This window comes from Diabrotica virgifera, chromosome 9 (assembly GCF_917563875.1).
Source record: "Diabrotica virgifera virgifera chromosome 9, PGI_DIABVI_V3a".
NCBI classification, from domain to species: domain Eukaryota; kingdom Metazoa; phylum Arthropoda; class Insecta; order Coleoptera; family Chrysomelidae; genus Diabrotica; species Diabrotica virgifera.
Window position 1 is genome coordinate 184,182,807 of NC_065451.1, and position 26,565 is coordinate 184,209,371.

The following is a 26,565-nucleotide window of genomic DNA, read 5'->3' on the forward strand; positions in this document are numbered from 1 at the left end:
AAATTAACGTGTTATGGAATGCATATGATAGATTCCCTACGTCTATGCATTTATCGCCCCTTTCCTTGCAAATTATAGAAGGATAGGGTATAGGTATAAGTGAGAATTTGTTTTTAACTTAAGAAATCTTTTAGAGTGTTATTTCATTTATTTGAAATGGAAGTTTTTTGGGTTTCGCCTATCAAATAGGACTAAGTATTGTACCGTACATAAAAACTTAAAGACTAAGTGCCGGCGCAAATTGATCCTAAGCGAACACAACCTGGCACCGGCGAGGTGCGTAGAGAGTTCTGCGCATCCTAATATCAGTGAATACAGTGCCAGGTCTAGCATGCGAACGTTTGTCATCGGCGTACAGTTTTCTGGTGTCGTGGGACGCGTGACTCAATTTTCAGTTGCGGTTTTGTTTTCGAGATGACGTAGAAAAAAGCTAATAGAACTCGTTCGGAATTACTATTATTATAAACAACACTGATTGTGATTGGATTGTCGTTGCAAAAACTGCTTACCTATTACATATATTTATATCATGTCTACATATTTTATTTTTAAGCATGAACAAGCCCGGTATGATGACACATTTTATTTGAGGGTTGTGCGATATTCACAGATATGCTTAACGGTTTTTAATGATAATGTTGTGTAGATTTAAGAAATGAATGATATTTACATAATTTTTATACCTATAGAAAAGGGACTACGCCATCATTTGTGACATTGTATTTCTAGGCCTGGATCCCGCGTACCAACAAAAAGTTGATTAATAGCAAGCTGAAAATTTGTTAATAGCTTAACGGTGTCTCGTCAGACAAACTTTGATGTACGGGAACACTGAAACAGGGGAAGTTTTAATTGTGGAACAGGTTAAAAATTTGGAACGTCAGACTACAAAAACGTTCCATATATTTTGTCCGACAGAACTTCCAATTGATTTGTTACCATTTCATTAAACTCTCATGGAAAAATCAGACTGGTGTGTAGCACTAACTGGGCATTTTAATGAGTGAAACAGGAAGAACATGTCAAATAACAGGAATCATGTTGGTTCGTAATAGCAGTCTGATTTTTGAATGAGAGTTTAATGATAGGGTAACAAATCGATTGGTTGTTCTGTCCGACAAAATACATGGGACGTTTTCGTAATGTGACGTTCCAAATTTTTAAACTGTTCCACTATTAAACCTTCCCGTTCCAGTGTCCCTGTACATCAAAGTTTGTCCGAATAGACACCGTTAAGCTACTAACAAATTTTCAGTTTGCCGGATCCAGGTCTATAAAGTATGTTTTGCTTTTAAAATAAAAGGTGTCCTTTATTTTGTGTAAGTTCATTTAATAACAATAAAAGTTAAGTTTCTGTAATACTTAAGAGGCGGCATTTCGAAGACTTGCATCATATTGAAAAGATGTACCGCACGACTCTGTAGTTTGTGTGGCTTTTGCCAATAAACCAAAGTTATGCGTTTACAAGAGCATATTATTTGAAAAATAAGGAGTACCATAATGTGTCATAATTATAATCTCCTTTATACAGATCAAAAAATTGTTTAGTACGTATTTCTAAATCCACACAATCATTGGAAAATGATTCATGGTAAAAAATACCTATTAATGACACTGTTATCGACAAAGTCGATCAATTTTAAACTTGTCGTCATATATTTATTAGACTTTTGTTTATCGTTAAAAATTAAATGATGGTTGTGAATTGTATTTTTTGTGTTATTTAATATTTTAGCAAAAACATAATCAGCAAAAATCTTATTTAAAACATGCGAACCGTTTTTGCAATCACAATCAATGCAGTGTTTAACTTATGCTTGTTATTATAAAGGTATGTAGAAATATAATACTCAGTGTAAGATATCTTTTTATGCACCCCGCTTATGATCAAATTCGATGTTTTCGAAAGTCATACCGCTACGACTACTAGGGACGTGTAAGATATTTTTAAAACGTTACTATAATTTTCTTATTTTTATAGTTACATGTACGGAACTACCATTTTTTAGTTGCCTACTCAATTCGGTACAAGGATCAGATACATCAGTATTTTGTAATCAGTATTTGTACTCAGTACCACTGAGAACCGGTATCAATAGTAACCGTTACACGTTTGCATTTATTTTGCCCGTCTCTATTCGTTACGGCGAAAGCCGACGGTCGGGTTAGCTTGTGTTTAATATGCGGCACGCTAGAAAAATAACTGCACAGGTCACCCGTCCCACCGGCGCAGGTTGTGACTCGCTTAGGTTCAATATGCGCCGGGACTAATGCACAGGGGATTGCAAGAGCTTTAAAACGATATCTTATTTGACATCCATTGCCATTAATAGTTATTTAACCAACAAGTGTATTAATAAGGGCGATTAACAATTGAGATTTTTTAACGAGTGAGCGGAGCGAGCGCGTTAATGTTCGAGATTGTTAATCGCCATTTTAATTCACGAGTTCGTTACAAAACTTTTCCGTCGACCGTACTTTTCAGAAATAAAGATATATCCATCTTTTGATTTTTCAAATACACTGAATTTTAAACAATAAAGTAAATATTGACATACAATGACAGATAGTACTAGCAGCGGCTACTTGATTTTAAATTTTTTAGTGGGAATATAAATAGGTACCTATATGTTTGGTTGCCTACACCACAGGTCACTGCCAATCACAGAGCGTTTAATTAATTTAAGCAAGCAATGTATGTGGTGTTGCCTATAATGAAATCGTTCATTAATAGAAAATCATTCATTAATAGATTTCAATAATAGATAATCAACGATTTTGAGGGTGTTAAAATTGATCATAAATGGACGGTCGACGGAAAAATATGTTTAAGTGATTCTAAATTGCCCTGGCTTAGATGTGAAAGTAAAATATGTACCTAATCGAAAATACTGGAAAAATGTATCCCCCTTTAATCAAAAATTAATCTGGCTTGGTTTTTCAAAAATGTTGTAGTTCCTGATAATACATCTGGCTTAAAATACGTGTAGCGGATGCAAAAGGAAAGAAATGTCTTAAGAATATTACATAAGGCGAAAAAGGTAGTCAGAAATAAATGGATAGATGCAGTGTAAAGGAACATCCACGAAATGTGAGTAAAAGGATTATGAGGTTAAGGTCTGTTTCCCCATGTTAAACACTATAAGAAAACGATAAGGTTAATTCTGGTAATTTTTTGCTGGTAATTTCCAAATCACGCTGGAACTGCTGCGTCGATCGAGAAATATAAGGTCTCGTCGGAAAGATGAGAGATCAAGGAGTCCAACAATATAGAAAAATCAAGTATAAAGTCACGCCAAGGCACTTTAAGCTTGTAGTGCCGAACAGCCGAAATGGCGTAACGTACGAAACCATGCAAGGTACCACTTGATTGGATTGAACGAATCAGCTGTTTCTTCTTCTTTTTCGATGTCGAAAAGCATCAATAAGCATCGAGAACAAGCCTTGTTTATAACAGGTGTTCAAGTAGTGCACATATAAAACAACTGAAATGTGTTAAATAACCGTACTAACTTTAAATTATAGAAAAATATTAGCCAACTCACATATAAACAGAAAAAACAACGTTAAACATCAAAAGGTCTTCAATATTTAATGGTACATCTGAATAAAGATAAAAAGAATACAATGTGCCAAATGGTTGTGCCATTTTTAATAGCAGATGTTTTATGGAGACTAGAAGTGAGGTTAATTAACCGTTTTAACCTAGTTTTTTCTGCAAATGTAACATTGTTTGTCCAGTATGTTTTGCTAATATTTTTAAAAATTATTTTAATGTTAACAATTATCTTTATTTATATTTTAAAATAAAAGAATTGGCATCATATCTTATTTTCTTCAATTTATAAAATTAAAAATACTTATTGTTTTATAAATATAGATAACATTCCAAACCTCATACACATGTTTTAATAGGCATCAATTATTGATCACTGATAAATGGTTTTTATCTGCACATTCAAATTTTAAGAGTTCTTTGTATTGGTAACCATTTTAACATTTTTTCGACGTCTGTCTTGCTACATATATGGATAAGTGATTATATCACTTTAAATTTTTGACTGCTATGGTGTCCATTATAGTGGTATAAATCTCCATTTTCTATATCGTCATTTCAATTTTGTCATTCAATGTCTACCGACAACGTCTCCAAAAATATAATTTCTACTACATAATTTACTTCTCATAGATTCAGTTAATTCCCAGACTACAGTCCTATAAGATGTAATACTTTCTACCATGGTATTTGCGTGCTCCACAGTGCACTGTTCAACTATTTTGTCACCTAACGTCCTTTTCTTAATTCTCACTATTACCGTTATTCTTAATTGCAAACCAAGAACTAACTCTAAAACGAACAGAAAATGGTTTTATCGTTTCATGTTTCGTTTACGGCCATCTGAGTAGATGGTACTTTTGTAGCTATCCACTTGAAGTGGTATCTAACAAGGGATACTCTTCGACCGTCTCTGACAATGCAGGGATACGCTGAAACAACGTTGTAAGACTCTATTGGTATCGATTTATACACGCAAAGTGTTATAAATTGTGCTCTTGCGGCATATATTTGAATTTAAATGCATCTAAGCGACAGCAGTATTTTCGATTATTTTACATTCACCCTAAGCCAGGGTATGAATCACCCCAACATATTTTAATGGCAATGGTGGTCAAATAAGATATCGATTGGAAGCACTTAATCTTATCACTTCTGGCGTCCATAAAATGATAAAGTTTGTTTGAAACGTTCTTCCACATTCCGAAAGCATTTGCGAAGTGACTCGTAGGCATTCGCTGACATAAATCTACTAAAGATAAGGGTGGTGTTCTATAGATTTTACTTTTAAGGTATCCCCACACAAAATCCAGAAGAGACAAATGTGGTGATCGAGGAGACCATTCAAAGCTGCCTTTCCTCCCAATTCAATGTCGTCCAAAATATTTTGGTCCAGATTTTGAAAAGGTAAAGCCGAATATGGAGAAGCACCGTCCTGTTGAAAAATCACATGATCTTCATCATATTGTTCATTATTTTTAGTAATATCAGCCATGCACTTCGTGGAAAATCCTAAGGTTTTAATCAGACCAATAATTGAAAATTTTTTCAAATATGTACTACAAATTAATGCTTACAATTGGTGTTCAAGGAGAATACTTTAATTTCACGTTCTTTATGTATTTATATAATATCAGATCATTCACTTGGGTGCCAAAAAAAAGCTGGCCGAAGAAAGAAATTAAAATCTAAAGTTTTCTTTTGAAATATGTAAATAAAATACAGTATTGGACAGAATTTAAAGACAGACAGGGAATAGGGACAGGACAGAGAATAGGGAGAGGCAGTACAGGAAATTGCAATGTCTTTTAAACGATATCTTACTCGACTCCCATCGCTATTACAAAATGTCGGGGTGATTCTCACCCTGGCATAGGAGTGAAAGTAAAGTAATCGGAAATACCAGAAAAATATGTCCCTATTTTAATCAAAAATTGACCTGTTGCTGGTTTTTTCAAAAATGTCGTAGTTTCTCATAATGCCCATGTTTCAATTTCGTTTGTTTACCCTGTATATACACCATTCACCCACTATATACACTTTATAACGTTTACAATTTTCATATTCATAAAGGTCCATTGTCCATTCGAGTATAATAAGTTATTTAACTTTATTTTATAACAAAAATTGTTGTTGTCGATTATATTAGATGTTATGATAATACAATACAAGGACTGCATGATGTCAATTTATATTTTCCTACAAAGGCGAACGAAGTAATAATACAAACGCGTGAACAAAATAAATAGACAAGGCGGAAACGGCGGGTTCGTTGGGAAAAATATTCCCATGAGATATTTTTGCATAATCACATTCGTGAGACATCCCAGTATAAGGTTCAAGAAGTCGCCCACGAGAAAAGTGGGCCAATTTTTTTTAACAATTTTTTTTTAATCAAATTGCAAAAATCAATATTTTTGGCCCGGACTAATTTTTTTTAGGTTTTTTGGACCATTCTGGACAAAAAAGGTCTTTTATAATTTTTCTCTAAAGTTGATCTTTTTCGAGTTATAAGCAAGTTAAAATTTGAAAAACGCGAAAATGGCCATTTTTAAGACTTAATAACTCGGTCAAAAATTATTATTTTGAAAGTCAGAAAGTAACTAAATCAAAGTTTAAAGTCGCCGCTACATGATCCTGAAGAAATATGTGTCATTAATTTACTACTAAGCTGTTATTTTTATTTAATAACAATGAGTGGTTAGATCGTATTGACGCTGCTGTAAATGTGAGTGCGAGTAAGATGCACAATTGAACTGCTGGAATGGCTTCTCTCTCGCACTCAGCATTTACAGCCCCGCACACGTGCATGGCGCTTATTATTATTACTTAAAAATACCAGCTTAGTAATAAAATAATGACAAAAATTTGTTCACAATCTTGTAGGGGGGGCTTCAAACTTTGATTTAGTCATATATTGACTTTCATAATAATAACTTTTAACCGAGTTATTAAGCCTTGAAAATCGCCATTTTTCGTTTTTTTCAATTTTAAATTGCTTATAAGTCGAAAACGATCAACTTTAGAGAAAAATTATATGAGACCTTTTTTTTCCAGAATGGTCCAAAAAATTAAAGAAAAAATTGTTCAGGCCAAAAATATTGATTCTTGCAATTTGATTAAAAAAAAGTGTTAAAAAAAAATTGGCCCACTTTTCACATGGGCGACTTCTTGAACCTTATTCTGGGATGTCTCACGAATGTGATTATGCAAAAAAATCTCATGGGAATATTTTTCCCTTCGAACCCGCCGTTTTCGCCTTGTCTAAAAAGCAATGAGTAAATACCTTTATATCTATTAATTATCCGAAAACTTTCATTTCCCAGAAACCATTTAACATTAACATGAACTAAAAAGCCTTCCAACAAATTAACACAAAAACAACAATCTTTAATCACAAAAACCACAAAACCTTAATTATAATTATGTACACACAAAAACTTAACATCAACCCGGAGGTAAACAAAAACCGAGTGGGCGCGCTAATCACGGAACACTCTCATCATCTCTCGGCTGGTCTGCCTTGCCGTAGTAATGTTTTAAATTAATATCTATCAAGAAATTGCATCACATGTACATACAATAAACAAATCTTATTCTGCGGATATTTTAAGAGTGTATATCGTAGAATGTTCATTCAGTTGTTTGAACTCTGGTCTGGTTGTTTAGCTACTTAGTGTTAACCTTGTCTATTATGTTTAGATTAATGATGGAATGCGTTCAGTATACCCGCGAATTTAATTTTTTAATGTACGAGGGAACTAATAAAAGACAAGAAATTACTGGATTAATTATTTAGAGACATTTTTTGCAACAACTATAAATACAGAATAAATATGTAATTCAATAGAAATTTATAGTAGATTTGTAAAAAATATTTACCACCGTTTTCTTCTGACAAAATCTTTCTCGGATAGTTCGGTTAGTTTTCTTCTTTTAGTGCCATCTCCGCGACGGAAGTCAACAATCACCATAGCCCTCAGAGACCTTCCAGTAGTTGTAACCCCCCCCCTTTCAGGTAGTTGTAACCCCCCCTTAGGATCATCCTGGTTACGCCTATGGCAAGTCGTATCTCTCTCCACGTATAATATGTGCGAGATATTTCAATTTTCTGGTTTTGATTGTATTTAAGACTTCCATTTCCTTATTCATTTTTCTCAGAACATCTTTGTTTGTGACTTGTTCTGTCCATGATATTTTCAGAATTCTTCTATACACCCACAACTCGAATGATTCCAGTTTTTTCAATGATACCTTATTCAAGGTCCAAGCTGCCATTCCATAAAACAAAGTCGAGAAATACTCCAGTCGGGTTAGACACATAACAGGCCTAACCTTGCATTAGGAGCTGCCCCAAATTTTATTTTTCTAATCTTTAGGGGGTGTCAATAGTAGTGAAAATTTAAAATCTCGACTGAATTCCGCCGTTCCGCTAGCCGCCATCTTGATTTTAAACGAGAACCGTTTTTGCTCAATATCTCCGCCATTTTCAACTTCTCGACAAAAAGTATCAGAACTAAAATTGTTGAAAATGTGATTTTCTATCATTTCTACTATTACAAATTTTTCGTGCCGTCGATATTTTCCGAGTTATGGCGGAAAATAGTGACAGTTAGAGCATAATTAATGAATTATCTCGTTTATTATTAGTTTTACGACAAAAATGTTCTGATACAAAAATAGAGAGAATTAAATTCTACATAATTTTGATTTCTTTCATTTTTTGCTAAAGTTAATATTTAAGGTAGTTCGTATACGGTAATGGCGCGAGCGTAAGACCTGATTGATTTTCTAGCAATTGTTTTTGTTCAATATCTACGCCATTTTCAACTAAAATTGTTCCAAATATGATTTCCTACAATTTCTTTTTAACAATTTTTTTCATGCGGTTGATATTTTCCGAGTTAAGTAGGAAAATAGTAAAAAGTGGTGGGGGAACATAATTACTGAATCGAATCTTGTTTCCCAGCTGCCCCAAATTTTATAATTCTATCCTCTAGGAGAAATCAATAGTTTTGTAAATTTAAAATCTGGACTGAATTCGCGGTTACATTTGCCGCCATATTGATTTTAAAGGAGAACCGTTGTTGCTTAATATCTCCGCCATTTTCAACTTTTCGACAAAAACGGTAGGAACTAAAATTGTGGAAACACAATTTCCTACAATTTCTTTTTCACAATTTTTTTATGCGATCAACATTCTCCGAGTTTAGGGGAAAATAGTGTAAGGGGAGGGGAAGCATAATTATTGAATTGTGTCATTTATTATTAACTTTACGACATAATTGTACATAAACAAAAATAAAGAGAATTATATTTTATACAATTTTTGAAACTTCCAATGAAACACCAACCAAACTAAGTACATAAAAGACATAAATAATAACTTATATGCATTAAATTCACTTAATTTTATTAACTAGCGGGTTTTATCGGTTGAATTTGTCTGTCGATAATTAAGTTTCATGTCAGCTAACATATTTTTATTTTTTCAACATTTTTTTTTAATTTTGGACCCTGTTGGGGGAATTTCTCCATCTCCCCCCCTCGTAGACTCGCCACTGGTTCTCTCGAAAATTTGTAGTGAATCGTAATTGTAACAATTTCAGTCCTTACACTTTTTGTCGAAAAGTTAAAAATGGCGGAGATATTAAACAAAAACAATTGCTATAAAATCAATCAGGTCTTACGCTCGCACCTCTACCGCATACGAACTACCTTAAATATTGATTTTATCAAAAAAATTAAAGAGATCAAAATTATACACAATTTAATTCTCTTCATTTTCGTATAGGTTCAAATTTGTTGTAAAACTAATAAATAAACGAGATAATTCAATAAATCAATAATTATGCTCTAACTGTCGCTATTTTCCCCCCATAACTCGGAAAACATCGACCGTACGAAAAAATTATAATAAACGAAATTATAGAAAATCGCATTTTCAACAATTTCAGTTTTTACACTTTTTATCGAAAAGTTTAAAATGGCGGAGAAATTGAGCAAAAACGGTTCTCATTTAAAATCAAGATGGCGGCTAACGCAACGGTCAAATTCAGTCGAGATTTTAAATTTATACTACTATTGAACCCCCTAAAGAATAGAAAAATAAAATTTGGGGCAGCTCGTAATGCAAGGTCAAATGCTATCCCGACTGGGCTAAAAACTTAGCATCTAGCCAACCTAACTCTTAACCTTAACTTCGAATCTCTGACGTAGAGCACTCCTCTTATTTTGTTAAAATTTGCTCTAGCCATTTCTATTGATTTAAAATCTATTGGAGTTAGAATATGGAGTATTGCAGTTAGAAAATGGAGTATTGGCGTTAGAGCATGGAGAAGAGTTTCCAGATACAGAGGTCAATAATTGAGGATTGTTCTGAAGAAGGGCTTTTCTCATAACGAATTGTGATGATAATGACGGTAATGACATATATAATGTATCTTACATTTATTTTATAATAATTCTAAACAAATTCCTCGATTATTCTTTGAGAGCTTCATGAATTAACATTTTAGATAGTGACAGAAATAGTTAGGACCCTTTCTTTTAAAATGTATTTGGTTTTTAACTACTTTTTATATTGTATTTCAAGTTTTATATTGAAGTATTTATAATTCCAAACAGTAGAATGTCAGGAAACCTATCAAACCGTACATTATTATAACTTTATAATTCGTGTTCATATTTTAAGCACACACCCAATCCGTAATCAATTTTTATACAACAAAATTAAGTGCTATAAGCCAAAATACTTGAGAATGTGTTCATAATGTTAGAAAACATATTTTGTTACTTATATTATTTCCATCGATGCTAATTTACAAAAATTTAAACAACCTTATTATAAGGGTGTAGAAAAAAATATGTGCAATGCCCCAAACTAATGTGCACACCCCAGTTCAGGCATAATTACCTTCGTGATCTATCAGTCCGAATTGCATGCATATCATTCCAAAATCTAGAATTCAAAATAAACTTAAGCTTAACGGATCTACAACTTTGGTACACCAAGTGGAAAATAAATAAAAAATTGAAAGCATTATAAAAATGCAAACGAAAAATAAATGCATGTTTTGCTACGTGTGTGGTGTGTAGCTGCAGCATCTACAAATCTACATGCATTTGGAGGTCCAACCGTTTAATATTCTGTTATTGTCTCTTATACAGAGAGAGTCTGTAAAGTGGAATAAATTCAATATCTCAAATACTAATTGTTTTTTTGGAAAATGCTCAGACCCGTCGATTAGTATTTCAAATTGTCCTTTTTGACATTCAATAAAAATGTATACAGGGTGTCCCAATTTAGAGATATGACGTCATCGTCGATTTTCTTAAATGGCAACACTGTCATTTTGATAGCTAATTTGATAAGGTTTGTAAAGTTATACATAACTGCAAAATATCAAATTTTTATTCTCTACCATTTACAAGATAATAGAAAATAACAAAGTTATATCTGTAATTTGGAATATATTCAATAATTAAAATACTAACTGTTTTTTTGAAAAATGCTCAGACCCGTCGATTAGTATATCAAATTGTCCTTTTTGACATATAATAATAATGTATACAGGGTGTCCCAATTTAGAGATATGACGTCATCGTTGATTTTCTTAAATGGCAACACTGTCATTTTGATAGCTATTTTGATAGGGTGTGTAAAGTTATACACAACTGCAAAATTTCAAATTTGTATTCTCTACCATTTAGATGATAATAAAAAATAACAAAGTTATGAAAAAGAAGTAATCAACTAATAATTGAATTTAATTATTTCAATAAATTAAGCAAAAACTCATAATGTTGCCCTCAATTATTGTCAAATTGTCAATGGGCAACGTTATGAGCATTTGCTTAATTGAAATAAATAAATTCAATTATTATTTGATTACTTCTTGTTCTTCATAACTTTGTTATTTTTTATTATCTTGTAAATGGTAGGGAATAAAATTTTGAAATTTTTCAGATGTGTATAACTTTACACACGCTATCAAAATAGCTATCAAAATGATAGTGTTGCCATTTAAGAAAATCAACGATGACGTCATATCTCTAAATTGGGACACCCTGTATACATTATTATTATATGTCAAAAATGACAATTTGATATACTAATCGACGGGTCTGAGCATTTTTCAAAAAAACAGTTAGTATTTTAATTATTGAATATATTCCAAATTACAGATATAACTGTTATTTTCTATTATCTTGTAAATGGTAGAGAATAAAAATTTGATATTTTGCAGTTATGTATAACTTTACAAACCCTATCAAATTAGCTATCAAAATGACAGTGTTGCCATTTAAGAAAATCGACGATGACGTCATATCTCTAAATTGGGACACCCTGTATACATTTTTATTGAATGTCAAAAAGTACAATTTGAAATACTAATCGACGGGTCTGAGCATTTTCCAAAAAAACAATTAGTATTTGAGATATTGAATTTATTCCACTTTACAGACTCTCCCTGTATATTATAAGAGATATTTTAATTGAATAAATTTTAGTTAAACAAGAGTATACACAATATGTGGAATAACTAACAGGGTTTTGGGCTTCGAAAGTGGGAGATTACAAGATTACATGTTATAATAGGCCTGGATCCCGCGTACCAAAAAAAGTTGATTAATAGCAAGCTGAAAATTCGTTAATAGCTTAACGGTGTCTAGTCGGACAAACTTTGATGCACGGGAAGCATATTTACAGATGCTTGCGTGTGTAGACACCAGGGTGTTGAAATCAGTTAGGGTTTGGAGAAACGGTACATTTACAGATGCTAGCGCGTGATGACACCACGGTGTTGAAACCAGTTAGGGTTTGGAAAAACAGTACGTTTACAGACGCTAGCGTGTGTTGACACTAGGGTGTTGAAATCAGTTAGGATTTGTAAAAACAGTACATTTACAAATACTAACAGATTTGGACACCAGAGTGTTGAAACCAGCTAGCTTTTTTAGTGGTTATACATGCATAGATGCTAACGGCTATTGACTTTGATTTTATATACCTACTGTTGTGGAAAAATATTTAAGTGATTTAGGTATTAATAAATAATTAAACGTTGTTGGGATATAAACAATAATATATTAACACAAAAAACATATTAACATAAAAAATAATGTTGTTCTGAAGCTATGTGCTTGTGGCATTTTTATAATTAACTATTTAGATGGGAAATAAGCCACAATTAAATTAAAAAAAAAATAATTTTTTTAACGGTTCGACGCCCAAATCGGGTGTCGTTGTCAAAATACAAAATACGTACTACTAAATTAAACAAAAATGTTGTTGTGTAGTAAAAAATACTTTAAAATGTATAATATATGTATGAATTGCCAATATAAATGAGTCAGATTAAAAAAATTATTAGTAGAATTTTTTACTAAGCAACAACATTTTTGTTTAATATACAGGGTGTTTGGTAAATAATGGGCCATAGCTTAACCTCAGGTTCCTGAGGTTAAAATAGACCGATTTAAGCTAACTTACCTTAGTACAAAGTTTATAATAACCGAGATACAGGGTGTCAAAGTTAAACTTTTTTTTTATTTATTATTGAATATTTCCTGACAGATATGAGATAACAACATGAAATTTGGTATGTGGTGTTTTTTTGGGTCGAGAAAACTAAATTCCCTACCAAAAATTATGTATTGCCCAAAGGGCGCCACATACGCCTTTCAGCACTTATTTATTACGTTAAATTTTTTTTATCCCTCACTCTGTATAATTTTGACATAAAAAATTTTTAGTCTCCTATTAGTTTTACTTAAAAATGCTATACTTCTTTCATCTCTCTAAACTCAACCGTTTTCGAGATAAACGCATTTTAAATCTGCGATACACCATCATTTTTAGCATAATATTGTAGTTACACCCGAAAAATAACTTAAAACCATAATAATTGTGCCAGTTCTCAAATTTATGGCATTGCATCGCAAATTCCATTTGAAGAAATTTGCGATACATTTTTGGATAATTTTATGGTTTTAAGTTATTTTTCTGATGTAACTACAATGATATTATGCTAAAAATTATGCACCGCAGATTTAAAATGCTTGATCTCGTAAACGGTTGAGTTTAGGGAGATGAAAGAAGTATACCTTTTTTAAGTAAAACTAATAGGGGAATACAAATTTTAATGTCAAAATTATAGGGAGCGACGGATAAAACAAATTGAACGTATTAAATGAGTGCTGAAAGGCGTATGTGGCGCCCTCTGGCAACACATAACTTTTGGTAGGGAATTTAGTTTTCTCGTCCCGAAAAACCCCCATATACCAAATTTCGTGTTGATATCTCAGGCCTGTCAGGAAATATTCAATAATAAATAAAAAAAAAGTTTAACTTTGACACCCTGTATCTCGGTTATTATAAACTTTGTACTAAGGTAAGTTAGCTTAAATCGGCCTATTTTAACCTCAGGAACCTGAGGTTAAGCTATGGCCTATTCTCTACCAAACACCCTGTAGTAGTATTTTTTATTTTGACAACGACACCCGATTTGGACATCGAAACGTTAATAAAATTATTTTTTCAATTTAATTGTGGCTTATTTCCCATCTAAATAGTTAATTATAAAAATTCCACAAGCAAATAGCTTTAGAGCAAGGTAGGTATATAAAAAGAGTAGGTATATAAAATCAAAGTCAATAGCCGTTAGAATTTATGCATGTATATTAATTACTAAAAAAACTAGCTGGATTCAACACTCTGGTGTCCAAATCTGCTAGTAGTTGTAACTGTACTGTTTTCCAAACCCTAACTGATTTCAACACCTTAGTGTCAACACACGCTAGCGTCTGTAAACGTACTGTTTTTCCAAACCCTAACTGATTTCAACACCGTGGTGTCAACACGCGCTAGCATGTGTAAATGTACTGTTTTTCCAAACCCTAACTGATTTCAACACCCTGGTGTCTACACACGCAAGCATCTGTAAATATGCGCACGGGAACACTGGAAATTTTAATTGTGGAACACTTTAAAAATTTGGAACGTCAGATTACGAAAACATGTCCCATGTATTTTGTCGGACAGAACATCCAATTGATTTTTACCCTTTCATTAAACTCTCATGCCAAAATCAGACTGCTATTACTAACCAACATGATTCCTGTCATTTGACATGTTCTCCGTGTTCCACTCATTAAAATGCGCAGTTGGTGATAAACATCAGTCTGATTTTTACACGAGAATTTAATGAAATGGTAACAAATCAATTGGAAATTCTGTCCGACAAAATACATGGAACGTTTTTGTAGTCTGACGTTCCAAATTTTTAACCTGTTCCACAATTAAAACTTCCCCTGTTCCAATGTTCCAATATATCAAAGTTCGACTAGACACCGTTAAGCTATTAACAAATTTTCAGCTTGCTATTAATCAACTTTTTTTTGATACGCGGGATCCAGGTCTATAAATACACCTATTAAAATTATATTAATAGCTTGAAAAAAAAACCACACAAGTTTTTGTTACTGAATGAGTAAAATTTTGACTATTACCGGTAAATGAAAGATGAGATGAACAGTGTATATTCGATGGACACAAAGAATTATATTGAAAAAAAAAAAAAAATTGGAATGGCTGGGATATGAACTCTCTACTCGGATTGCCATATCACAAGTTTAGTGTCGTAACTACTACTAGACCATTTCAGCGATATGGCGACCATTTATAACGCTTAACGTGTAATCGGGAAACATTACATTTAAGTTCATATATTTAATTCATAAAAACACTTTGAAAAAGTCCTGATACAAGAAAAAAATGAGTGACGCACACAACATTCCAGCTACAAAAGAGCTGATATGAATATTACGTGGCGCAAAAATGTATTTTCATTTTGATGGAAAATAAAATCATAGCTTTATTTTGAAAGATTTTTCCATATTTATTAAACTGCAAACTTTATCAAAGGTACTCTTTTGTGGCATGTTTTACTTCAAATTTTGCAAATGATATGGAAAAATCTTTAAAAAAAATGTAATTTTATTTTTCATCCAAATGCGCCACTCATTTTCACCGCGTTTAGCGGTTATTTATTCTTGTGTGATTATACGTATAACACGTAAAAATCTGCGTAGATTTGCGTCCACAGGCACGGTTTATACACTCATTTATTGTTAATATAATTGCAAAAAGGTCGAAATTTCAAAAAAATTAATTTTACAATAACTATTATAAAAATAAGTGTACAGCTTTGAAAATTTTGTCAAATGAGGGTTCTTTGGTGCTTAATATGTGACAAAAATTTCAAAGCGATTCATTCATTTGTTTAAATTTTATTCAAATTGTTTATCCCAGAGAGCTTTTTTTGCAATAACTTAAGTAAAAAAAAATTTAGGACCATTCTACAGGTGTCAAATGAACGAGCATGAATTTGCTTTCACTTTCAAATTGGTTTAAAAAAAGTGAATAAAAATGCATTTATTAGTAATAAATAATTATGAAAAAGTATCGTCAATTTTTCCTTATAAACTTTTTGAACAACCTTTTTCAAAAAATTCATTTTTTTACCGTTTTTTTAGGTGCACAACTACCAAGTAATGTTATGTACAGGATAATTGATGAAAAATTGTAATAAATATATATAATTTATTATATAAAAAGATAAAAAGTTTATAAGGAAAAATTGAACACACTTTTGCATAATTATTTATTACTAATAATTGCATTTTTTATTCACTTTTTTTAAACTAATTAGAAAGTTTAGCTCATGCTCTTACATTTGACACCTGTAGAATGTTTCTAACATTATTTTTTTTTACTTATGTTATTGCAAAAAAAGCTCTCTGGGATAAACAATTTGAATAAAATTTAAATAACTGAATGAGTCGCTTTGAAATTTTTGTCGCATATTAAGCACCAAAGAACTCTCATTTGACAAAAAATTCAAAGCTGTACACTTATTTTTACAATAGTTATTGCAAAATTAATTTTTTTGAAATTTCGACCTTTTTCGCAATTACATTAACAATAAATTAGTGTATTAAACTTTTTTATATGCCATTTTAAAGATTTTTCCATTTTCTCAAAGATGTCTGTACTTACTATGAAAACCGTAAATCTTACTGTTTTCCATTAATTTGAAAAAAAAGGAAAAAGGCCATTTTTTGACACTAAATTGTTTATAAATAAAAATGGCCGCCATATCCTACGCAGGAAATAGTTACAATTTGTTTTTATAGGTGTTACCTGTCGAAAAAATGCTTCAGTATAGTCTGTTCGATAAACTCAGACGCAACTTTCTAGATATTTTAGTCGGTAATTTTGCCAATTTTAGTAAAATTGGCAAAAAAAATTACTAAATAGTTAATAATCACTAAATAGTTAGTAATTTCGCCAATTTTTGCAAAATTGGCAAAAAACAAAAAAATTATCGACTAAAATATGTAGCCAGTTGCGTCTGAGTTTAGCGAACAGACTATACCCTGGCTGTTGCAGTGTCATGGAAAAAACCTTATTACCCTGGCACCCTGGACTAGTAATCGTCCGACTTCGGACTTGAGAGTGTTACTCAAATGTTATAAAACTTTTTTTATGATCGACTATTAAAACCTTTTAGTAAAAATAGAATGATAAAAAATACAGGCCTATGGCTCGAACTGATAAAAGGAATTAATTTATATTAGAAATTATTAACCTAGATTACTTACGCATTAATTAGCATTTTTGGTATTGTGTAAAAAAGAGGATCCAGACCTAAAAGATTGTTTAACATACTTTGGAAGTTTCTTTTTTATTTTATTGAAAAAGTCTACTATAATAGTAAACTTTTTAGAAAAATATTATTTTTCTAACAGTAAAAAATATTTAAGTATTATTTATATAAAAATATTTCTAAGCTTAGAGGATAATGAAAATGTATGAAGATGAAGAATGGAATGTAATCAAACAAAATTTAAAATGCAATAAGCAATAAAGAAGGTAATCGTCAAGACCTATATTTTGAACAATAATCCCCCACTTATCTCATAGCCCGGTATCTATCTACCTACACCAAAATAACTAACATTCAACTTACTGTTGCTCATAGTCCGACTGATGATATTTGTAGGATCCCCTAAAATAATCAAACAACATTTAATCTACCCGTAAACAAAAAAATAATATCAGCCATTATTATACTGTATGATAGAACCAACCACCCCAAAGAAAATAAAAACGAAACAAACAACAAAATATAGAAAAAACAAAGCGGTGTGTCCAAGCGGGTTCCATGACATCTCGTAACGAGACGGTTCGTAACGACACAAATTCGTAACGGCAACAGTTCGTAACGGTATAATTCGTAACGTTTAGATTTAATTTTTTTTATGAAATTAGTATTACTGGATTTTGCATACTGTCCTGTACTAAAAGTAATGGTACTTATTTTAAGACCACTAAGTACACAATTTTGTATTAATTCAATAATACTAAATTTGCTTAAAAAATTTGAATGTATACGTTACGAATATTTACAGTTACGAACTGTCGCCTTTACGAATTGCCGGCGTTACGAAATGTGGGGTTACGAGCTGCCGCGTTACGGGATGCCTTGTCACGGTCCAAGCGTTAAAAAAACTGTGCGGCAAACAAAAAAGTAACAAGCGAATATGAGTGGTGTTATATGTAGCAGATGAAAAGTTGTGTACATTTACCTCATCATTAACTCTTCGTCAATGTACTGCAAGAGACTCCTAAATAACACATATAACAAATTAAAAAATACGTCAATTAGGGTCTAAAAGATCTCTCATCAGATAAAAAAATTCATTCTGTTAAAGTATTAGTAGAAAACTGTTATGTAGCTACGTTAGATTCTAATACTTTATTAATAATTGTAATCAAGGGAAATGACTGTATATTGTGCGGTGGAGACTATAGCAGATATTCCGTTTAATGGTAAATTGCAGAGTTTTGCATGGTCAGTGTTGCAGTTTGGCAACTTTATTTCAGAAAAGCAACACATCGGCGCTAAGAGTCGCATCCACCTTATTTATGGTAAGCAAACATCCCGAGATGATCTATCAGTAATCTGAACTCATTACTTGTTCCTGATCTGCTGAAGGAGACAGTCGTCTCTTCGCTACGCGGTAGCAGCCGTTACCCTTATTATCATCCCACGTGGATACACACATTATTCTTTGTCAAATTACATGACTGCTGTTATATATCAAGTACGTTTACGTGTATAACCCCTTCCGGTGACTCCTAGAGGAAGAAAAGTACAGAGCAACGTACAAACAATTACATAAAAAAGAAACGAATAACAGCAGCTTTTAGAACAAACAAGTTAAGAAAATATACTAAGAACAAGAGCCAAAAGAAAAAGCACTTACACAGTGGGGTACATAATTATATCGCTCACTGACTTCTATAGTGGCACATTTTCAAAAAATGGTGTTTTGTAATAACCACTATGTACTTAAAAATCACGAAATTTCACTTTATATGTGAACGAAACCGGCATAAACGTAGTTTGCATAGAATCCCGTAGAAAGAGTTGTACCACGTGCATATTTCCCTCTATTTCGCACGTGCGGCAGCACTATACCGGCACACGGCACATATTTAGTATGCCGTCGACTTTCGGTGTATTTGTGTTTGTACATGGAATACCGGCACATTTTAATAAAACTAAAGTTATGCCACTTTATAATTTTTATAACCTTCAATAAAAATATTTTATGTTTTAGTCTATACCAGCACATTAAAAGTTGTGTCAGTACGTAATTAAATTTTTGGCAAAAACATATTATTTATGTCACCAAAATATGAGGTTTTGTCGGCATAGAATTTACTTTACTTCAAATACTTTACTTTATGTCATGAAAGAACAAAGTTGTGTCAGTATATGTTTACTTTTTCTTATATTTCATTTAAAATGTAAGAAGGAGAAGAATGTAAGAAAAAAAACGAAAAAAAGGAAAGTCCAACCTTATCAGTGGATAAAAAACCGAATTAAACACCTCCGAAACTCTGGATACTCTTATCAAATGTACAACGGGAAGATAGACGTTCCAGCCAGATCAGTTAAAAAGCCGTGTGACATCACAAAATGCAGGCAAACATGTACCAGAAATTCACAGAAGAAGAGAGGTTAGCGTTTCTTAAGTTATATTGGGATTTGGGAGACATTTCCAAGCAGCAAAACTAGATAAGAGCATTGATGGGACAGGTACTGTAGCAAAGAGTGGTGGAAGAACCAATAACAATGCTTTTTATTTTGTTAAACAATGTACAAAAGTAAGAGTGTGCCAGTGTGCAAAGTTTTTTTTCAATTTGACTTTATCTATTACTTTAGGTCTTTAGGCAGAAGTTGCTTGTGATGTTTTAATACTGAAAGTCTTCTTCTTCTTTTTCCTTCTTGTATGTAGGCTTTAAAGCCTGTTTCTTCTTCAATATTAGCCTCCTAAATTGTTTAAGTTATCGCACCATCTGTTTCTTGGTCTGCCAATACTTCTTCGTCCATTTGGTGACTTATCTCGTGCTATTCGTACTATCGTAATACTGAAAGTCGAAAAGGATAATACCGTCAACTTATTCAAAGAAATACGAACCAGAACTCCCAACAAAATATTATCTTTTAAAGATATTGGAATTAAAATGTTGAATGGGTTGCATGTGAGAGTTCATTTTGAATGAAGTAAAAAACAGAAATAAAAGAAATGAAAAATAAATGATTTTACTGTTTCTTACTTCATTCATAATGGAATTAATAGGTTCTATCAGAATAAAGTTCCAATTGCCAGAAAAAAGTATGACTTAATCTATCTTATTCGATCCAATGCAATTATTAAAAGCCACAGTGAATTTTACATCAACTTACATTCTACGGTTTTATTCTGGTAAAAGTTTTTAAGATTCATTTTTAGTTATTAGTAAGAAAAATATTGTTGTGCTCATATAGCGAATAAAAACGAATCTTTAATGCGAATAAAAACATGATTAAAAAATAAAAACGTTTATTTTATGAACACTTTGTGTCACTACTTACTACCACCTTTGCCAAATACAGGGTGCGCCAAACCTCTGGTCTTCTTTGATTACGGCTAAACTATGAGATATACAAAAAAATGTTTATAACAAAACTAATGTGCATCAAAGAGGTCTATAATTTAAAATTATTTTCAATTATACAGGGTGAGTCAGAACGACGGTATGAACCAAAGTTGTATTTTTTTTAAATGGAACACCCTGTATATTAAATCATTTTTGAATATATTATTTAAAAATATGAAAAATTTGTATAAGGTCTTATAGGTCTAAAGTTAATAATTTTCGAAATATTTACATTTTTATTGAGAAAAATGGTAATATTTATAGGGTTGTGGATTATGTTTCCAAGGAAATAAAAATTTGGGTGATAGGTCAAAGTTTTTAAAATATAGTGTTATTTTTAAATAATTTAATATTTTTTACTTTTAGCCATAAAATATACAGTGTGATCACTATTTGCAAATACAAAATTTTCTCATTTTTTTTAAATGGGACACCCTGTATATTACTTTTGCGTTTTGTAGTAAATATTACAACCTTTCTTTTGGTATAAGGTTGTATGTACCTAGCATGTTTCGTTTTGTAGATATTTAAAAAAAAAACTATAGATTTTACGTGTTTGCGGATTTTTTATTTAAAAATTTTTTTGCAAAAAAAATAATTATAATCTGGTTTTAGAAACATACACTAAAATATAAAATATGAAGATAAAAACGTAATTAAAGATTAAAATAAATCGTATGCTAGTACAATTCAATTGAATTTAATAACTTTAAATTATTTTACAAAAAATATTTTACCATATTAATGAATGCATAAATTAGTTACTAAATGAAATAAACAACCAAATTTTAAATCAACCGTAGTAATTTTTCTACTACAGCAACTTTCCTGTACCAAATTAATTGTTAGTTAAATTGTATTTAGTTAAACTTTTAATTTACCTTTTAAATTTACTTACATACATCTTGAGAATATAAAAATTATTATAAAGTATGCTTTGAAACAAATGAATGTTAAATGTATCATCCAAATTATTTATTAATATAAATAGTATTTACTGGTGTCACAAAAACTGGGAATACTTTTGTGGTTGAAATTTTTGTAACAATTTCTTTTATTTTAAATTTTAATTTTTTAACCGAAACATTTTTGGATATGACATTTGTTTTGGGCGAAACCATTAGAAATTATTACCAGATTTTGTGACACGAGTAGGTACATAGATACTATTTACTTCTTAATATACCTCCATAACGTTCATTTGTTTCAAAGCATACTTTATACGTTCTCAAGATGTAGGTAAATTAAAAAGTTATTAACTGATCTTACTCGTAAATACAATATAACTAACAATTAATTTGGTATAGGAAAGTTGCTGCGGTAGAAGAATTACTACGATTGATTTAAAATTTGCTTGTTTATTTAATTTAGTAACTAATTTATGTATTCATTAATATGGTAAAATATTTTTTGTAAAATAATTTAAAGTTATTAAATTCAATTGAATTGTACTAGCATACGATTTATTTTAATCTTTAATTACGTTTTTATTTTCATATTTTATATTTTAGTGTATGTTTCTAAAACCAGATTATAATTATTTTTTTTGCAAAAAAATTTTTAAATAAAAAATCCGCAAAAACGTAAAATCTATAGTTTTTTTAAAATATCTACAAAACGAAACATGCTAGGTACATACAACCTTATACCAAAAGAAAGGTTGTAATATTTACTACCAAACGCAAAACTAATATACAGGGTGTCCCATTTAAAAAAAATGAGAAAATTTTGTATTTGCAAATAGTGATCACACTGTATATTTTATGGCTAAAAGTAAAAATATTAAATTATTTAAAAATAACACTATATTTTAAAAACTTTGACCTATCACCTAAATTTTTATTTCCTTGGAAACATAATCCACAACCCTATAAATATTACCATTTTTCTCAATAAAAATGTAAATATTTCGAAAATTATTAACTTTAGGCCTATAAGACCTTATACAAATTTTTCATATTTTTAAATAATATATTCAAAAATGATTTAATATACAGGGTGTTCCATTAAAAAAATACAACTTTGGTTCATACCGTCATTCTGACTCACCCTGTATAATTGAAAATAATTTTAAATTATAGACCTCTTTGATACACATTAGTTTTGTTATAAACATTTTTTTGTATATCTCATAGTTTAGCCGTAATCAAAGAAGACCAGAAGGTTTGGCGCACCCTGTATACTATAAAAACTTGAATTCAATACTGGCATATTCATATCAAAGATCTCAAAATTCATACAATGGCAAAAATTGTAATATGTAACCCTTCATTAACAAGTATTTGGTTTCTTCTGTCGACCTCTTATCCATAAATGGTAATTTTGAATGGTATTTTATGTCATGAAACTTCAGTCAATTATAACTTCATTTTTGCGGTTGTGCCACTATAGAATTCAGTGAGCGATATGTGGTGACTGACTTACATCGGTCAAACTGGTAGGAACTTCAACAAACGTATTGCAGAACACAAAAGGTTTTCAATAACAGAAAAACAGATTCTACATACGCAGTTCACCTCCTATATTATCATAATCATTTTTTTAATGACCAATTTCAAATTCTCCATATTCAAAATGAAGAACGTAAGCTATATTGATTCGAATCTATGGAAATGAATAAATTAAAAAATAAAAATATAATTCTGAATGAACAACTTGACCTTTTCAGTGTTTTATTGTTAGGTAAAGCTGTGTTGACGCGGGTCCGCTAAACTGAATCCAAACCATGGTCCTTCAAGTTATGTGACTAGCTGATAAGCCTCTTGTTGTATTTTGTTATACGACATAAGTTGGATTTATAGTTTGACGTAGCGTAGACGCCACGTAGACGTAAGAAACTTTTTTTGTTTTTTTTGGTATATACAGGGTGCGCCAAACCTCTGGTCTTCTTTGATTACGGCTAAACTATGAGATATACAAAAAAATGTTTATAACAAAACTAATGTGTATCAAAGAGGTCTATAATTTAAAATTATTTTCAATTATACAGGGTGAGTTAGAATGACGGTATGAACCAAAGTTTTAATTTTTAAATGGAACACCCTTTATATTAAATCATTTTTGAATATATTATTTAAAAATATGAAAAATTTGTATAAGGTCTTATAGGCCTAAAGTTAATAATTTTCGAAATATTTACATTTTTATTGAGAAAAATGGTAATATTTATAGGGTTGTGGATTATGTTTCCAAGGAAATAAAAATTTAGGTGATAGGTCAAAGTTTTTAAAATATAGTGTTATTTTTAAATAATTTAATATTTTTTACTTTTAGCCATAAAATATACAGTGTGATCACTATTTGCAAATAAAAATTTTCTCATTTTTTTTTAAATGGGACACCCTGTATATTAGTTTTGCGTTTGGTAGTAAATATTACAACCTTTCTTTTGGTATAAGGTTGTATGTACCTAGCATGTTTCGTTTTGTAGATATTTTAAAAAAACTATAGATTTTACGTTTTTGCGGATTTTTTATTTAAAAATTTTTTTGCAAAAAAAATAATTATAATCTGGTTTTAGAAACATACACTAAAATATAAAATATGAAAATAAAAACGTAATTAAAGATTAAAATAAATCGTATGCTAGTACAATTCAATTGAATTTAATAACTTTAAATTATTTTACAAAAAATATTTTACCATATTAATGAATACATAAATTAGTTACTAAATTAAATAAACAACCAAATTTTAAATCAATCGTAGTAATTGTTCTACCGCAGCAACTTTCCTATACCAAATTAATTGTTAGTTATATTGTATTTACGAGTAAGATCAGTTAATAACTTTTTAATTTACCTACATCTTGAGAACGTATAAAGTATGCTTTGAAACAAATGAACGTTATGGAAGTATATTAAGAAGTAAATAGTATCTATGTACCTACTCGTGTCACAAAATCTGGTAATGATTTCTAATGGTTTCGCCCAAAACAAATGTCATATCCAAAAATGTTTCGGTTAAAAAATTAAAATTTAAAATAAAAAAAATTGTTACAAAAATTTCAACTACAAAAGTATTCCCAGTTTTTGTGACACCAGTAAATACTATTTATATTAATAAATAATTTGGATGATACATTTAACATTCATTTGTTTCAAAGCATACTTTATAATAATTTTTATATTCTCAAGATGTATGTAAGTAAATTTAAAAGGTAAATTAAAAGTTTAACTAAATACAATTTAACTAACAATTAATTTGATACAGGAAAGTTGCTGTAGTAGAAAAATTACTACGGTTGATTTAAAATTTGGTTGTTTATTTCATTTAGTAACTAATTTATGCATTCATTAATATGGTAAAATATTTTTTGTAAAATAATTTAAAGTTATTAAATTCAATTGAATTGTACTAGCATACGATTTATTTTAATCTTTAATTACGTTTTTATCCTCATATTTTATATTTTAGTGTATGTTTCTAAAGCCAGATTATAATTATTTTTTTTTGCAAAAAAATTTTTAAATAAAAAATCCGCAAACACGTAAAATCTATAGTTTTTTTTAAATATCTACAAAACGAAACATGCTAGGTACATACAACCTTATACCAAAAGAAAGGTTGTAATATTTACTACAAAACACAAAAGTAATATACAGGGTGTCCCATTTAAAAAAAATGAGAAAATTTTGTATTTGCAAATAGTGATCACATTGTATATTTTATGGCTAAAAGTAAAAAATATTAAATTATTTAAAAATAACACTATATTTTGAAAACTTTGACCTATCACCCAAATTTTTATTTCCTTGGAAACATAGTCCACAACCCTATAAATATTACTAGTCCAGAATGCCACTGCGCATCCGCTAGGAAAAATATTCTAATTGGGATTTTTTGCACAATCTTACTCAAAAAGGACTCCTTTTAACAAATTTCCATGTTGCCAGGACCAAAAGGTGGTCAAAAATTTTTTAAACGTTTTTTTTTTGTTTTTTTCCTAAAATTATTTTTATTGTATGGAAAAAAGTTGTTTTTAGGTTTTTTGGATCATTCCAAACAGAAAAGGTCTTTAGTGACTTTTTTCTAAAAATGATAGTTTTTGACATATATATATATATATATATATATATATATATATATATATATGTATATATATAAAAGGAAAAGAAGTCTTTGCTGACAACGTAGAAAACGGAATTCTGAGGTTATTGGGATATGCAGCGGTGAAATAAGTGTACTCTTTTAACTAAGTTTCAAGCTTTCGAAAATGTTTATTTTCATCATCAGGAATAACTGAAATAAAGTGCTACTGTTAGTACAGCATCCTCGAAAACATATAGTACAAGGTGTAAAGGTTTAAAAACTTACGTTATTGAGATTTGCTTTCCGTGGATGTTATACTCACAGGTGACAAATTCACGCACCACTCATTGATTGAGTCAAATATTAAAAAATACATGGTGTAAAAGACCAAATTGACAAATTATTTTCTACACTAACACATAAGAAAAAGACAATTAAAAAGATTTACATGCCACGTGTGCCGGCAAGTGTGAAATGTGAGGTTAGAAGTCAATGTCATTCCTGGACATACGCAAATGACACCACTTCTTCTTTTTTTCTTTGTCTTATGTAGTACTAATACTTTAAGAATACACATCCAAAAATTTACCAGAGTTTTGTTTGAAGTTAAAAAACCAAAATTATAAATAATTTACATTTCAATGTACTGAAAGCTGGAAACTTTACAATGAATCAGTTGATAAGACATCATTGAAATGAGGATAGTTGTCCAAACATAATAGATATGAGTAAATAGAGCTTAATTGATTTATGTCACTCCTTTTGTTCATTGCATTAGAATTCTGCGAAATGAAAGCCATCTCTAAGAACAGTCTTTTAGTATAGTTGGATTCAGAAGCTAAAACTCTGACCGATTCGTAATTCATTTTGTGATGTTCTTTATTAACATGTTCGGCAAGAGCAGATCTTTCAGGATATA

General features: G+C 30.6%; 2 protein-coding genes across 12 annotated transcripts in view; one reads left to right on the forward strand and one right to left on the reverse strand.

Moving 5' to 3' along the window:
* LOC114335610 (guanylate kinase) overlaps positions 1-26,565 on the forward strand; it is a 345,069-nt gene that overhangs the window by 88,591 nt on the left and 229,913 nt on the right. The gene's annotated exons all lie outside the window — the stretch shown is intronic.
* Positions 1-26,565, reverse strand: part of LOC114337984 (mitogen-activated protein kinase kinase kinase kinase 5) — a 134,574-nt gene that overhangs the window by 45,546 nt on the left and 62,463 nt on the right. For 3 of the 11 annotated variants that reach the window (XM_050661118.1, XM_050661115.1, XM_050661116.1), the window contains 3 exons: positions 18,212-18,250; positions 17,593-17,631; positions 10,473-10,517 (listed from right to left, as the gene is read on the reverse strand). The exons of 2 other annotated variants lie outside the window; for them this stretch is intronic. In XM_050661118.1, coding sequence (XP_050517075.1) covers positions 10,473-10,517; positions 17,593-17,631; positions 18,212-18,250 — 123 coding nt within the window. The remainder of the gene's footprint in view (positions 1-10,472; positions 10,518-17,592; positions 17,632-18,211; positions 18,251-26,565) is intronic. 6 more of the 11 variants (XM_050661121.1, XM_050661117.1, XM_050661124.1 and 3 more) reach the window with 4 other exon arrangements.